Source organism: Struthio camelus, chromosome 21 (assembly GCF_040807025.1).
Source record: "Struthio camelus isolate bStrCam1 chromosome 21, bStrCam1.hap1, whole genome shotgun sequence".
Classification (NCBI taxonomy): domain Eukaryota; kingdom Metazoa; phylum Chordata; class Aves; order Struthioniformes; family Struthionidae; genus Struthio; species Struthio camelus.
In genome coordinates, this window is record NC_090962.1 from 13774576 (window position 1) to 13787880 (window position 13305).

General features: G+C 60.8%; 2 protein-coding genes across 12 annotated transcripts in view; both read right to left on the bottom strand.

Moving 5' to 3' along the window:
- Positions 1-1377: 1377 nt before the first annotated feature.
- LOC104141602 (filamin-binding LIM protein 1) lies at positions 1378-8430 on the bottom strand. Of its 5 annotated transcripts, XM_068916276.1 has the most exons (11): positions 8303-8430; positions 8156-8228; positions 7845-8019; positions 7347-7755; positions 4081-4332; positions 3554-3696; positions 3325-3451; positions 2979-3148; positions 2478-2656; positions 2270-2387; positions 1378-1945 (listed from the first exon to the last, which is right to left on the bottom strand). In XM_068916276.1, the coding sequence occupies exons 1-11, from the start codon at positions 8379-8381 to the stop codon at positions 1832-1834; spliced, it is 1839 nt and encodes a 612-aa protein (XP_068772377.1). In that variant the 5' UTR covers positions 8382-8430; the 3' UTR covers positions 1378-1831. The 5 variants fall into 5 exon arrangements, with proteins under 5 accessions (XP_068772377.1, XP_068772378.1, XP_068772376.1 ...); XM_068916277.1 differs by lacking the exon at positions 2478-2656 and having other exon boundaries at positions 8303-8416; XM_068916275.1 differs by having other exon boundaries at positions 2270-2656; positions 8303-8416.
- Positions 8431-9839: 1409 nt separating this feature from the next.
- PLEKHM2 (pleckstrin homology and RUN domain containing M2) overlaps positions 9840-13305 on the bottom strand; it is a 31008-nt gene continuing 27542 nt past the window's right edge. For all 7 annotated transcript variants that reach the window (XM_068915756.1, XM_068915755.1, XM_009670964.2 and 4 more), the window contains 5 exons: positions 13028-13093; positions 12311-12470; positions 11849-12028; positions 11643-11759; positions 9840-11065 (listed from right to left, as the gene is read on the bottom strand). In XM_068915756.1, coding sequence (XP_068771857.1) covers positions 10928-11065; positions 11643-11759; positions 11849-12028; positions 12311-12470; positions 13028-13093 — 661 coding nt within the window. In that variant the 3' untranslated portion in view covers positions 9840-10927. The remainder of the gene's footprint in view (positions 11066-11642; positions 11760-11848; positions 12029-12310; positions 12471-13027; positions 13094-13305) is intronic.

Sequence of the window (13305 nt, forward strand, 5' to 3'; positions counted from 1 at the left end):
CCCCCTCTTTTCTCAGGGAGGGGGTGATGTCCTTTCACGCAGCCTGGGTTTCCCCACATGGTGAGAGGTGGCTCGTGCTTTGGAAAGCAAGAGCCGACTTTAAGCAGGCGCTGCCGCAGGACTTTCCTGGCAGGGGACACGTCCCCAGCCAGCCGGACCCAGAGCAACCTGCTTAGGTGACCATCCCAGCTCTGGAAAAAAACCCACAAATTTTACATGAGCATTCCATTTATACCTAGTTTATAGTTAATACCCAATTGATGGCCATAGATGCACATTACGAACATGAATAATATGCTTTGTAGATGGGAAAAGATAGCAGGAAATAGTTTTAAGACCTGTGTGATTAATCAACTCACCCGCTGGACTCCGGTGCTATTCAATCGTACATTAACCCTCTCGTTTACAAATGCAGCACGTGCTGGATAGAAATTATATAGTAGGCTATAGAGCTTTGCTGCCTGCATTATCAGATCCCTTTCTTCATCACTGAAGCATTAGTTTCAGGTATTCTTGCTTGCTTCTGCTGCTCATTTCTGGTTTTGCAGGCACTTTCCATTAAAAAGAAAAACCCTATTTCTCTGGCTGTTTTGCTGTTTGCAAAACCCTTGCAAAACAAAAATGGGAAGCGCGCCTGGCGGAGAAGGTAAGCACCGGGCACGCTGGTTGCGTGGATGCTGGACGCATGGGGACAAGGCAGTAGCCGAGGTCTGATTTCGCGCTCCTTTTTTTCTCTCTAAGTCATGTTGTGACTTGGAACGAAAGGGAAAAAAATAAAGCTGCCCGCAGCAGAGTGATGGTATCTGGGATAATAAAGCAGAAAATAGGCTGGCTGATGTCAGTCTCTTCTGTCGTTGGTATCAGCTCTGTGTCATACATAGAAGAAACTGAATTTCACTGGAGTTTGTCTGACCGAATTTGTGCTCTGGCTGCCCTCTGCCGGCTCCAGGGCTCATCTGAAATGATCCCAGATGATTTACAGCCTGTCAAATCCAGGCAAAAAAAAAAAAAAAAAGGCACAGCTACAATGTCCCCAATGCAGAAAGGAGAAAAAGATAATCCCACTCGCAGGGGCGAAAAAAACCCAGAACAGTGTTTCCAGGCTCTTACTCCTGGCTGTGACCACGGCACCCTGGTACCTTCTCCCAGCTGTGTCCTCCAGTGCTGCAAACCTCGGCGCAACCTTTTACATTGCACAGCCTTAAAACCGCACGCCCATGCGTGCGTTGCCCTCCTGCCAGCCCCAGAGTCAGCTGCGGTACAACTGTGAGCGACCTGGCCATCCTCTTGCTGCCCAGTGCACTAAGGGCACCCCCCCTCCTTTTTTTACTTGTATTTTATGAGTTTGGAATACAGGAAGCAGGTGGAGGAAATAAATGGGATTTTTAGCTCGGGGTTTTATTTAACTGCTCACCAACTAAATCGGTGGTTCTCAATGTCACTGCAGAGAGAAATCCAATGTTTAAATAAAACCCTGAGAAAGCATGAAAAGAAAGAAAAACACCCAACAAAACAACAGCAGCCTTGGAAAAAGGGTAAAAAAAAGCAAAGAAAACCTCAGCCCTTCCACCACTGCTGCGCTCCAGGGCTTTTTATATTTATAACGAGCGGGCGAATGGAGGGTAGAGCCTCGCCGAGACGCTACATCTGCACATCTCCACCTGGCCAGCCCCGGTGCAAAGGGCTCCTGCGCAGGAGGAAAGAATTTTGGTGATGAAAACGCCCGTTCTCCAGCTAGTTGCGGATGTGACGAGCTGACAGTTGGGAAGGGAAGCGGCTCCCTGGCCGCTTTTCCCACACGGTCCTGCCACCGCGGCACCAGCTCCTGGCTTCAGCAGGACGACTCATCCCGCTGGGCGATGTGGCAGGATTTGCAGAGCAGGCGGTTGCCCAGTGGGTAGCACCCATTCTCCGTCGGCTCTGGTGACAGCGGGATCCGACAGCGCTGCGGGGGGGAAGAGAAAAAGGGAGAACCGGGAGCTCCCAGGGAGCCGAGTGCAGCCCCGAGTCCCACTCCCGGGGACAAGGATGGATTTGGGACAGTCTCCTGCTGGAGCGCTTATAGGTGCAGGGCCAAGAGCAATCTGTGCTGCCGGCTCAGCCAGCAACTGCACCCTCGTTGTGATAGGCATCGCCCCAATCAGCACCGGTTGCAGCGGAGGGGAATAAATTACGGCAGAGCCATGCTGAGGGATTTCGGGGACAATCCCATTTCGGGGACAACCCCAGCCTGGTTTCGCTCATGCCACCGCGCTGCACCACGCCATACCTCGCAGCGGTAGCAGCTCTCGTGGAAGCTGCGCCCCAAGCACTCGATCTTGTAGGTGTCTTTGTCCTCGCGGGGGACAATAGGCTGCCGACAGACGCTGCAGACGGAGGCGTATCTCCTGCTGGGAAAAAGTGGGCGCTCAGCCAGCAGTGCGCCGGGTGGACCCTGCTGCCGGGGACATCCTCGGGGACCCACCGCGGGCGCCCACCTGTAGAAGTCATCCACGCAATACACCTCGTCCCGCTCGCCTGCCGCGAAGCTCTCGTCGCCCAGCACCCGGCCACAGGCAGCGCAGGCAAAGCAGCCCGGGTGGTAGCCCTTGCCCAGGGCGCGCACAATGTGCTCGAGGATGGGCACCTGGCACTTGGCACACTTCTCCAGTGTGGCCTGGGGGCAAAACACATGATGACGACGCTCCCAGTCGTCCTTCCCCTCTTTTCCGAGACGTCACGCAGCCAAAACCCCGTGCAATGCATCACTTGTTTTTTTTCCCCGCCAGTGGTTTTCCAGGTGCAAACGCACCCGCTGCAAAAATTCCCAGCGTGGAAACACTGCAAAAATTCATGCCAGGGAAAAATTGATCTTGCAAGGCGGATGAACCAGAGCCAGCTGGATTTATAGCCATTTGCAAAGCTGCATTTGCACAGAGCCGCTGAGTGTTTCCACTCCCATCTCCCACTAGGCCGGGGGAGCCCTCGAGGCCGGGTACCTTGTGGCAGGCATCGCAGATGGGGCGCCCGTCTTTTTGGTAGTAGCGCTGGCCGGCCAGGAGCCGCTGGCACGTCCTGCAGGTGAAGCAGTCTGCGTGGTACTGCTTCCCCATCGCCTCGACAGTCGGGTCCCTGGGGCCTACGGCTTTGTGGCAGAAGGCGCAGACGTCTGGGAGGATGGAGAAGGGGCGTCTCAGACCTCCGGGCAGCTCTTTTCCCCCCATGAAGCAGGACACAGAGCTAGGAAAGCTCACTTTGCTTCCATCCCCGGCTTCTCACATTGCAAGAGAGCAGTGCGACTCTGCATAACCTGCAGTGCCACGTGCCTCAGTTTACCCATCTTACCACTGGAAAAGTCCCTTTCCGGATGCCCGTTCACGTCGTGACACAGCGGTGGCCCCTCGCCGGCTCGCTCCAGGCAGGTTGGCCGCAGTTCAGGCTGCCTCAGTTCAGCAGGGAAGGTGGAGGCTGCCTGTTGGGGGGGCAAAAACACGTTAAACCATGCCCGGGCATCGGGCCCATGCAGCAGGCACAGGGCACCCCTAGAACCTCCCATCTCCCCCGCCAACCCAACCTGGAGGGCGGCTGGTGCAGCGACGTTCAGCTGCTGCAGGGCTGGGGCCAGCATCTCTGCGCACAGCGGCTGTGGCGCCTTGGAGAGGAGGAGGAACGGCAGTGACGAAGGCTGCTGGACTGCCGGATCGGGGCCGGAGGAACCTGGAACAACAGGCAGAAACGCCGAATGGCAAAGCCGGGAGCAGCCTGGCATGGCGATAACCCCCCCAGGAGGCAGCAGTGCTCGCGGACCTGCCCAGAAAACAAACACTGTTTGGGCTGGAGGAGAGCAAACAGCGCTGATAAGGCGCCGGAGACAGCCGGCAAATGCGGCTCTTCCTTAGGGAAGCTCTCAGAGGGCAGGAATTTGGGAAAAGCCTGGGAGCAACCACACTTCTCCCAGTGCCTCCAGAAACCAGCTGGCGCTAGGCACCCAGCACCGTGTCTCTCCCCGAGCATCCCCGGGACGGGAAAATGCAGCCGCTTTTTCCCACGGTCCCTGGGCGCTGCGCTCCTGCTGCCGTTGGGCTCCGTTTCGGCCCTCACCTCCGTTGGGCAAGCCTGGGGCGCGTGGGGCCGGTCGGCCGGCAGCTGGCACATCGCCCTCCGGGGGTGTCCGGGGCTGGTGGGCACCCAGAGATTTTGGAGCCTCAGAGGGAGCCGGGGGCAGCTGGGGCTGTATTTGCTGTGCGCTGGCCGGCTCCCTCCGCGGGGGCACCAGGGTGATGTAGACAGATGAAGCGATTCGCTTCTCTGCTTTTCCCGGCAGCATCTTCAGAGAGAGGATGGGGGAGACACCTGGGGAAACAGAGGAAAAATGAGTGAAATCCTCCCCAAACCTCCTCCGGCCTTGCTGCAGGCTGCTCATCCGCCTCCTGGCACTGCTGCCCATTGGCCTCGACCCTCCCCATGCTTCTCTCCACTCGCTTCTCCTCCACCGGCGCCGTCCTTCCTGGAAAAGGAGAAGGAAGAAGCGACCTGAACCACGTCATGCTGGTGCTGATAACCCGGCTCATGCCCGGGGCTGCTGAGAGCCAGATGGGAAGCCGCTGCCGGTGGGGCAAAAGACGCCGGCAGCCCCAATAGCAGCCAGCCACCCACCCCAGCGCCGATCCTGAGCTCCCGGCAGACCCGTGGTGTTGGAAAGCCTGCCCTGCTCTGGAGGGAAACTGAGGCATGGAGCCGTTCCGGGCTCTGCCCAGTTCCCGTGGCCTTGTGCAAACTTCCCTGCCTTGGCATGGCAGACAGCACCCGCAACTTCAGCCTCTGAGTCAGGCAGGGAAAAAAACACGGCAGCCACCCTCCCTTGCCGCTGGCGAAACCAAAGCGGGCTCCTTCCCTGCCAGCCTTCGCCCGGCTCCTTAAATCCCGGCCTCGGGGAGCAGCTGATTTCCTCCTCTCGCTCCAGAAGGAGCCAAGTTGCCCGGTGCTGAGCTGGGGATTGCCGAGCAGGAGGGGAAAAAAAAAGAAAAGAAAAAAAGCTAATGTGAACCATGTGCTCCTCGCATTCCTCTTTGTGCCGGGCCGCCGAGCTCCCAGCGTCCCCATCACGGCACCCTCGCACCCGGCGGCCGCCGCGGCGCTGGCAGCCGGCGCTGGGGCGCTGCGGGGCGGCCGAGGACGAGGCCGGCGTGGGAACGGCCCCGAGTGTCCTTGTCCCAGCTCTGTGTCCCCGCCGGTGCCCGGAGCAGGGTGCACCCGAGCATTGCCCCAAAAAGGGGGGAGAGCCGGAGCCCTTCCGCAGTGGCCCTGCGGTCTCCTCTCCCTTACCTGGGTGGCCCTTGTGGTCCCCTGTCCCGCACCAGGGTGGCCCCGCAGTCCCCGGTCCCCTGCTTGGGGGTGGCCTTGTGGGGGTCTCGTCTTACCTGGGGGGTCCCACGGCCCCCACCTAGGGGTGGCCTCACGGTCCCCTGCCCGAAGGGGCTCTGTAGTCCCCCCGTCCCATCCTGGGGTGGCCCCACGGTCCCCTACCTAGGGGGGCGCCTTGTCCCCTGTCCCCTGCCTTGGGGATCCCCTGTCCCCTACCTGGGGGTGGCTGCCTCTCCCCTGTCCCCTACCTGGGGGGGCCCTGCCCCCCCCCCGGGGTGCCCTGTCCCCTACCTGGGTGGCGGTGCGGGTCCCTGCGTGCGCTCCGGGCGCACCCGCACGGCGCGGCGAGGCAGCGGGGGGCAGAGCCGCCCGGCATCACCGCCCCTTCCTCCCTCCTCCTCCTCCTCCTTTCCTTCCTCCTCCCTTCCTTCCTCCCTGCCTGCCCCACGGCCGCCACTTCCCATGCGGGCGGGGGGGGAGGGCGACCCCGGCCTGGGGGGGGCACATGGGTGCCCCCTATGTGCTCAGGGTGCCCCATGCACCCCAGGTTGTCCTATGGGCCCTGGGGTGCCCCAGAGGTGCTTGGGGTGCCCCATCTGCACCAGGGTGTCCCGTGTACCCATGCCCCATGCACCCCCCAGGGGTGCCCCAGATGCTCTCAGGGTGCCCCATGCACTCCAGGTTGCCCCATGACCCCCAGGGTGCCCCAAAGGCCCTCAGGGTGCCCCATGCTCCATATGCGCTCAGGGTGCACCACGCACCCCAGGTTGCCCCATAGGTCCCCATGCACCCTAGGGTGCCCCAAGCAACCCCCAGGGTGCACCATGCACTCTCAAGGTGCACCATGCACCCCATGTTGCCCCATGCACCCCTGAGGGTGCCCCATGGATCCCCATGTGCTTGGCGCATCCCCTTGCCCCGGGGTGCCTCATGCACCCTGCAGGGTGCCTGAGGTGCCCCAGGGTCCCCCACAGGTCCTGGGGTGCCCCATAGAGCCTTGCCTCTCTCCCATCCCCCACCCGAGGCTCTCCCAGGGTTTCGCCTCCCCAAATCCCAAGGCTGAAGCCATTCCCATAGTGCTCCGGCCCAGCTTGCCTTTCTGTAGGGTGGCTGCCAGGCCAGCTCGCTCTCCCAGGGGGCATTTGCTAGAAAAGCTTTATTTCCTGCCGTTTCTTGGCCGCAAGACCCTTCGGGTGATGGCACACAGCCCTCTGCCCCGGTTGTCATCCCTGCAGGGATGAGGGAGCAAAACCTCCTGTCCCGGGGAGCCACCAGGTCCCAGCTTGTGTGCAGGTCCCCACGGGACTCTGGGCCACCCGCAGGAAGGGAAGGATTCGAGGGGGGCAGCCGTGTTTCAGGATGCCAGGAGATGCCACCCCCACTTTCTCGCACACGTTGAGTCCCTGGTGGCATTCGCTGCTCTCAGGACGCCGTCTCTGAGCCAGACTGCCGGGAAGGCGTCTCCGGTGATGCAGAAAGACCTGCCCGCTGCTGGGCCAAATCCTGCAGAGGAGAAAGCCCAAAAGGCAGCTGGGGGGGGTGAGGCAGCCCCTCACCCTGGCATCGGGGCTGCTGCCAGGGGAGCGGCTCTCACCTGCTTCCGGCAGATGTCCAGCATGACACTGGCTGGGAGGAGACACCATATCTCGCCTGCCAGCGACACCAGGACACCGAGGATGTCCATCCAGCGGCCCACGGTGAGCAGGAGGATGAGGAGGCCGCCCATCCTCACGAAGACCGTCTGGTAGATGGGCTGGCCCTGCTTCTGCTCCTCTGCCAGGGACCGCGGTGGTGGTGGCATCACCGGGGCGTGGTAGCACCCGATGGCACCCTACATCCTACCGAGGATGCCCCGAGACCCCCTACGAGGGACATCTCCAATGCAGAGTGGGGCCACCCCACCCTGTGGTCCTCCGAAACCATGTCCTGGCAGAAAGCAGCTGGCAGCACTCTGCAAGCCAAGACGCCCCAAAAAGCACTTTTTCCACCCCGAACTGCCTCACCTTGCATGTAGACCACCAGCAGCGCATAGCAGATGGTGAGCGGCGTCCAGAAGCGTGCTGCCTCTGCTGGGCCCAGGAAATCCCGGTTGAGCAGGGCCACGGCGGCCAGGTCGGCCACAGCAAAGGCCAGCACCAGTGCCCGGTGCAGCAGCCCCAGGATGCCATGGCCAGCGGCGAGCAGGGTGATGCAGACGCCGCAGTAGCGGGCCCGGCTGTGCAGCTCATAGAGGGTGCAGACGTGGTGCGCCAGGCGCCGGGTGACGGCTGCCAGCAGCCCTGCCAGCCCGGTGGCCAGCAGCAAGTTGCAGGTGGCGTGTGGTGCCCCATCGAGCAAGAAGCCGAGGCCGCAGCAGATACCGCAGCCCAGCGAGTACTGGCACAGCAGGTAGAGCTGGCTGCTCGGGCTGCCCTGCGGGAAACAGGGGGCCCCAAGGGGCGCCGTGAGCCGGCCAGCCCGCGTGCCTCCTTTTTCCATGTTGCAGCCATCGCCCCGCTCACCTTGCCGTGGGAGAGGAGGGCCGAGGCAGCCCGCAGCGAGAACTCGAGGGCCACCAGCGCAGCCACCCGGGAGCCCACGGCAGCCAGCATGGCCGTGAGCAGGGGCACGTGCAGGGCGTCCAGCAGCCACCGCCGTGTCCGCAGCGCCTCCTTCTCCGCCTGCTGTTCCGGGTCACTGTTGACAGGGAAGGAAAAAACTCAGCAGGGCCGAGGCAGGGAGGAAGAGGAGGGCGCAAACGCCCACCCTCGACAGCAAGGGCACCTTTAGGGGCGCCAAAAGTGGAGCCGGGAAAGCAGGGCCAGACACTTACTTGCAGCACTGCACATAGAGATAAACCTTCATGAGACTACAGAGGACTGACACGGCACAGGCACCCACCAGCCCTGCAGGAAGGAGGCAGTGAGGGCGTCAGCGGCACTCCGGGGTGCCCGCTGGCCACCCGCTGCCAGGCTCTCACCTTGCAGGAGCCCATCCAGCAGCACCCAACCCCGGGCCAAGCCGGGCCAAGCCGGCAGCCAGGAGCCCAGGGAAAACATTTTCAGCAGCTGCCGACGAGGCTGGGGCCGGCTCAAAGGTCCATGGGGCGGAGGCAGACGGAGGCAGCCCAGCCGCTGCCAGGTAAATCATTGCCCAGCTGCAGGGAGGCAGCCACAGCCTGGTTGGGAACAGCTGAGCTAAAAAAGCAGCTCAGGCCGCCCTGGTGCAAAAAATCAGGCAGGACATGAGGTTTAGCAGGGGAGGAGGCTGTGGCCATGCCAGGGAGATCGTGAGCATCCCTCCCAGCATGGGGTGTTTCACTGGCTAGGGAGGGGACTGCCGAGCGCGTGGCTGGATTTGGCGTCCCCAGCCTGAGGCTGGGCAGGAAGAGCCTGGCCAGTGAGAAAAAAAAAGGCCACTTCAGCAAAAAGGGAGAACAAAAGGAAATAAAAATAATTAAAAAAAAATCACAGGAGTCAGGAATTTGGCTCGGCCAGCACCTGCTGGGGCTAGTGCTGAGGACTGTGCAGCTTGGTGCACTTGTGGCTCACAGAGGGGAGGCTGCAGCCCTTAAATCGGCCCCTGCTTTGGGGGGGCGGGGGGTGGTTTGTGGCAGTTTGCCCCCACGTCAGCCCTTCTCTGGGTTTCCTTGGGCTCCGCTTTCAAAGTGCTTTGAAATCGGAGACACCCAGGCCAAAAGGCAGCAGTGGCGGGTGCTGCTATCCACCCCCAGCTCTCCCATTCCTATTTTTAGGGCTGCCACTGCCCAATGACCCGGTTACAGTCCGGGCCAGCGGCCACAATTCCCGCTCCTGGGAAAAACAAGACTCTTCTGGACTTAACTGGTGAAAAAAAGGGGCAAACTTGCCCCATTCCTCCTGGAAAAATTCCTAAATGTGGCTCCGTGGGGTCTCCGGGTCCACCGGGATGCTGCAGGGGGGGCTGGTTTGGAGCTCCCAAATTCTCTTTGGGCTGCAAATGCCCCAGCACAAGCCTGAAGGGTGACAATGGGGGCAGCCAGCAGCACCCCAGCCAGCAGGGAAGGTGCCTACACGCGAGCTGCTGCCGTCTGCCGGCTCTGGGATGAACCAGATGCTGCCCAGGGCCGATTTTGGGAGCTGCCCTGGGAGGCAAGGGAGGCCCCAGGGTGTGGCGGGTCCCGCGTTGCACCGTGTGCCCTGTTTAGTCCCTGTCTAGACTGGGAATAGCTCTCGTGCCCTGTTTAGTCCCTGTCTAGACTGGGAATAGCTCTCAGAGCTGGGGAACAAACCAGGAGGGATAATCATTGCTTGTGAATACGCATCGAGCGACAATCCGCAAACGCGCTGCCCCGCACGGTTCAACCCTCTTGAGTTTTGTGACAGCCTGGGATTCCATCATCTTCCTGGCCAGCTCCAGCACCTCCCTCCGCTCCAGCCTGAGTAGTTTGTCCTCCAAAGGGCCCAAGAAACTGCTAGGAAATCACAAGCCAGGGAGGAAACGCAGCCCTCCGCTGCGGAAATTCAGAGGGCCAGATCTGAGTTACCAATGAATATTTATTTGGGGAGGGGGGAGGAAAGGAAGCAGATGTATATACATATACATTCAGTCACATATGTTTTTCTCCCCGAAAAAAGGCCCCGTGCACATACATTACAGGAGAAGGTCTCCAGATCCTTTTAAAAAGCTCCAACTCTGCCCAGTCTGCAGAGGGCAATGGGGAAGGGTCCACAACCCACCGGCCTCCACTCCTCGACCCCCTCTCGTGGGTGTTAAGTGAGCCAAGAGCTCCAGGCATGCCCCTCAGCCGGCTTCACGGCAGCTGCCCGACGTCCCTTAGGTCCCCTCTTCCCTCTGCCTTACGGAGGCGAGATTGAACTCGCCGATCCGTGCCTGCAGCCTCGTCGACAGGCCGGCGCGTGGCATTTTGCGGCGGCTGGATGTAGGTGTGCAGCGAGCATGTTCCAGGCATGTCTCCCAGTGAGCTCTCCCCGCAGGCGCCCAGAGGTCCCCGCAGGGCAGGGAAGGCGGAGATGAAGTGGTGCCGTACTCGGTGATTGTATTAGCGAGGGTAAAACATGCGTGGTAGCAATGTAGGGTTCCAATCTTGCCCCATCCATGACCTACCTTGTTCTAAAATGAACAACTAGTTGGTCCCAGCGCGGGGCACCCGGGTCCAGCCGTGCTCCTGCCTGAAATCGGGGGACACCCCAACCCCAGCCCACCCCGCTCCCACCCTCATCACTCGTAGGCTGTTTTTCCTTGACAGGTAGCTTGTCCAGAGGCAGCTGGACAACGCAGGAGGGTCTGTACAATGAAAGCGGCCTCCATTGGCCTCGTCCTCAGTGCGGCAAAGCGTCCGCCTGTCCCTGCAGAGGTGGCAGCGACCCGCTGCGGGCACGCTGCACGCCCCCGGCTCGGCAGAGAGCACGGCCAGGGGCCCACGTCTGCAGGCACACTCCAGGCGGGTACCCTGTGATGGCAGGAGGATTTGGGTGCTGGCTAGCCCTGGGGCAGCCAGATACACGTGCCAGGCTTCGTGCAGCAGCGGGAGCGTGCTCGCTCACGCTCTCTCTTCCCAAAACAGCCAGGGTCATCATGTCAGCCGTCCTTCCCCCCGCCGGGGTTAACACCACGGGTCCCGCTCAGCTCGTCCGCGGCACAGGCTGTCACTGCGCTGCCAGGCGCTGTCAATGAGGCTCTGAGCATCTTCGCATTTCTTCTTGACGGCGGCATCCAGGATAGCCTTGTGCAGAAGATCCACCTGAAACGTGGACACCACCAGGTAGTCACACTGAGGTAGCCCTGGGACAAACTACGCTTTCTTCTCCCTCTTGTTATAAAATCACCTCAAGCACCACTTCAAACTGACATGAAAGTCCCTTGCGTTATCAATACTGGTGACAGCGGGGACGGGGCTGTCCCCCACTCCCTTTGCCAGCCCTGTGGGGTAAAGGTCCTTCCTGGCCAGTCTTGGTGGGGGACTCACACCAGCTCCCCCTCCAAATGCGACATCCCACGTCACATCTGATGCCTCACCAGAAGAGGAAAAGCAGGCTCAAGCCATGCTGCATTCGCTCCGTGAGCTTCCGCTGGTCTTTACCCGGTCGTTCCCCCTCAGTAGTACCTCCCATCCCCTTTGCACTTCACATCCGGTGGTTGAGGGATGGTGGGAACTGCCTTGGCCAACCCATCTGCCATGGTTATACAGACGCAGAGGAGCTTGGCAGCTCCCTGCTCTCCGCTGGGTTAGCCCCACTTCTGGGCAGGCAAAAGCCATCCCCAGTTTTCTCAGAACACGCTGGCCCCGTTTGCCCTGCGACGCAGCCTCACGTGCTCACCTGGTAGATGTTTCTCCATGCGGCGTTCAGCGCCGAGAGGAACCTCTCCAGTTCTGTAGTGCAACTAAAATAGAGGACCCAGGGGGGCAGGAACTGCTTGCGGTCCTGAGCAAACTCCTAAAAACCAAGGGAGAAGCCGGGGGTTACCACAGCAGCCCTAGCCCAGGCCAGGACCAGCCAGGCTCCACCTGACACGTCACACTCACTAGGATACAGTACTCCTTGCCGGCCTCTGTGGAGACGGCGGTGACATCCGTCAGCTCCATGGTGCCCAGCGAGCGGAAGAAGCTTGTCTGGCAGTCCTCGTGGCAGGTGAAGGCCTTCTTGTCCGTCAGCACAAGGCAGCAGGGGACACAAGGCGTAGGGGCAACTCCCTGGGGAATTACCTGCGCGGGGTGGCGAAGGGAACTTAAAACCCAGCATGAAGGAGTCTCTCTCCATGGATGTCCCATGTTTCTGGCAAGGGGAAGCCCTTCTTCTGGCTCACAGGGAAACTCTGCTCCCACTAGCTGGACCTCAAGCATCATTCCTCGGTCCTTTCTGCAGCTCTAGGCTGACCTCTGCTATCTCGGGGAGCTAAAGTCCCTGCGACTCCCCATCCCACAACGGGAAGGACCACAGGAGGGCTGAGCCCCAAGGCGGGCTCTGGGGGAAAGGAGGGTGCTCACCCCTTTGGAGACAGCCTGGCAAAAGTACTGCATCCAGTCTGCCATGTCGGCCTCATTGTCGGCGCTCAGCTCCAGGGAGGGCCGGTCCGTCAGGATCACCTGGAAGGAGTGGGGCCGGTCCGTGGTGTTGGAGCGCCGGCATCCCCCACACTGCTCACCGCTGGGAGAGAGAGGGAGGGTGGGCATCAGTGGGGGAGAACAGGACAGACTGGCCAGTGCTATCCTGTTAGTTGCCCCTGCCTCTGTCTGCCTTCCCTGCACTATACGTTGCTCCCCTTTCCCCACCAGGACTAGTTTCCCATCCGCCTGTAGTGGCTGGAGCTGATCCCTGGCCCCCCTGTGCAGCTGCTCCAAGGATGGCCCCATTTCTGCACATCATGGCGGAGCAGGAGTTGGACACGGTGCATTTGCAGCAGCCTCCCAGTGTGGCTCTTGGAGGACTTGTGGCCCATCAGAGCCCGATTCCCCATCAGAGGGTCAGCTTGGCATCCAAAAATGGAAGAAATGAACCCATCTGCACAGCAGGCCTGGAGCCAAACCAAATGAGCGTCTACGCCCAGCCAGGAGCAAGCAAGGAGTTGTTACCCAGCCACGGACGTGCAAACGTCCTGCAGCATGGACTAGGTCACGATCAGCCCCAAAACACCTAGAGAAGCTCTGACCCCAGATCCCAGTGAGCCCTCCCAAGTCCGAAGGGTGCTACCTCCCACTACTTACCCCATGTTGATGGAGAGCAGAGGGGTGACATCTGTGCGGTCCGGGTACTGGTACAAGATCCCGTTGCTGCCATTGGGGAAGATAAGAGACACAGTCGGTACCTGGAGTCAGCTCAGTCTCGACGACCATGCAAACATCCCACGACTGCTCCTGCCCTGCCCTCCGCACGTGCAGCCCTGTGGGGGTGTGATCCCGCTGCTGGTGGCTAAGACTGGGGGCTTCATCTCAAGTTCCCCGGTGGCCCCTCCAGGTCCCAGGACCTTCTCCAGTGCCCTTCC

Bases quoted from the DNA above. Each gene is read 5' to 3' on its own strand.
- LOC104141602 (XM_068916275.1), bottom strand. From the start codon at position 8,381: ATGTTTTCCCTGGGCTCCTGGCTGCCGGCTTGGCCCGGCTTGGCCCGG. The intron at 8,020-8,155 runs GTAAGTGTCTGG...CCCTGTCAACAG, and splicing joins CTCTATGTGCAGTGCTGCAA to TGACCCGGAACAGCAGGCGG. The intron at 3,149-3,324 runs GTAAGATGGGTA...CCATCCTCCCAG, and splicing joins GGAAAGGGACTTTTCCAGTG to ACGTCTGCGCCTTCTGCCAC.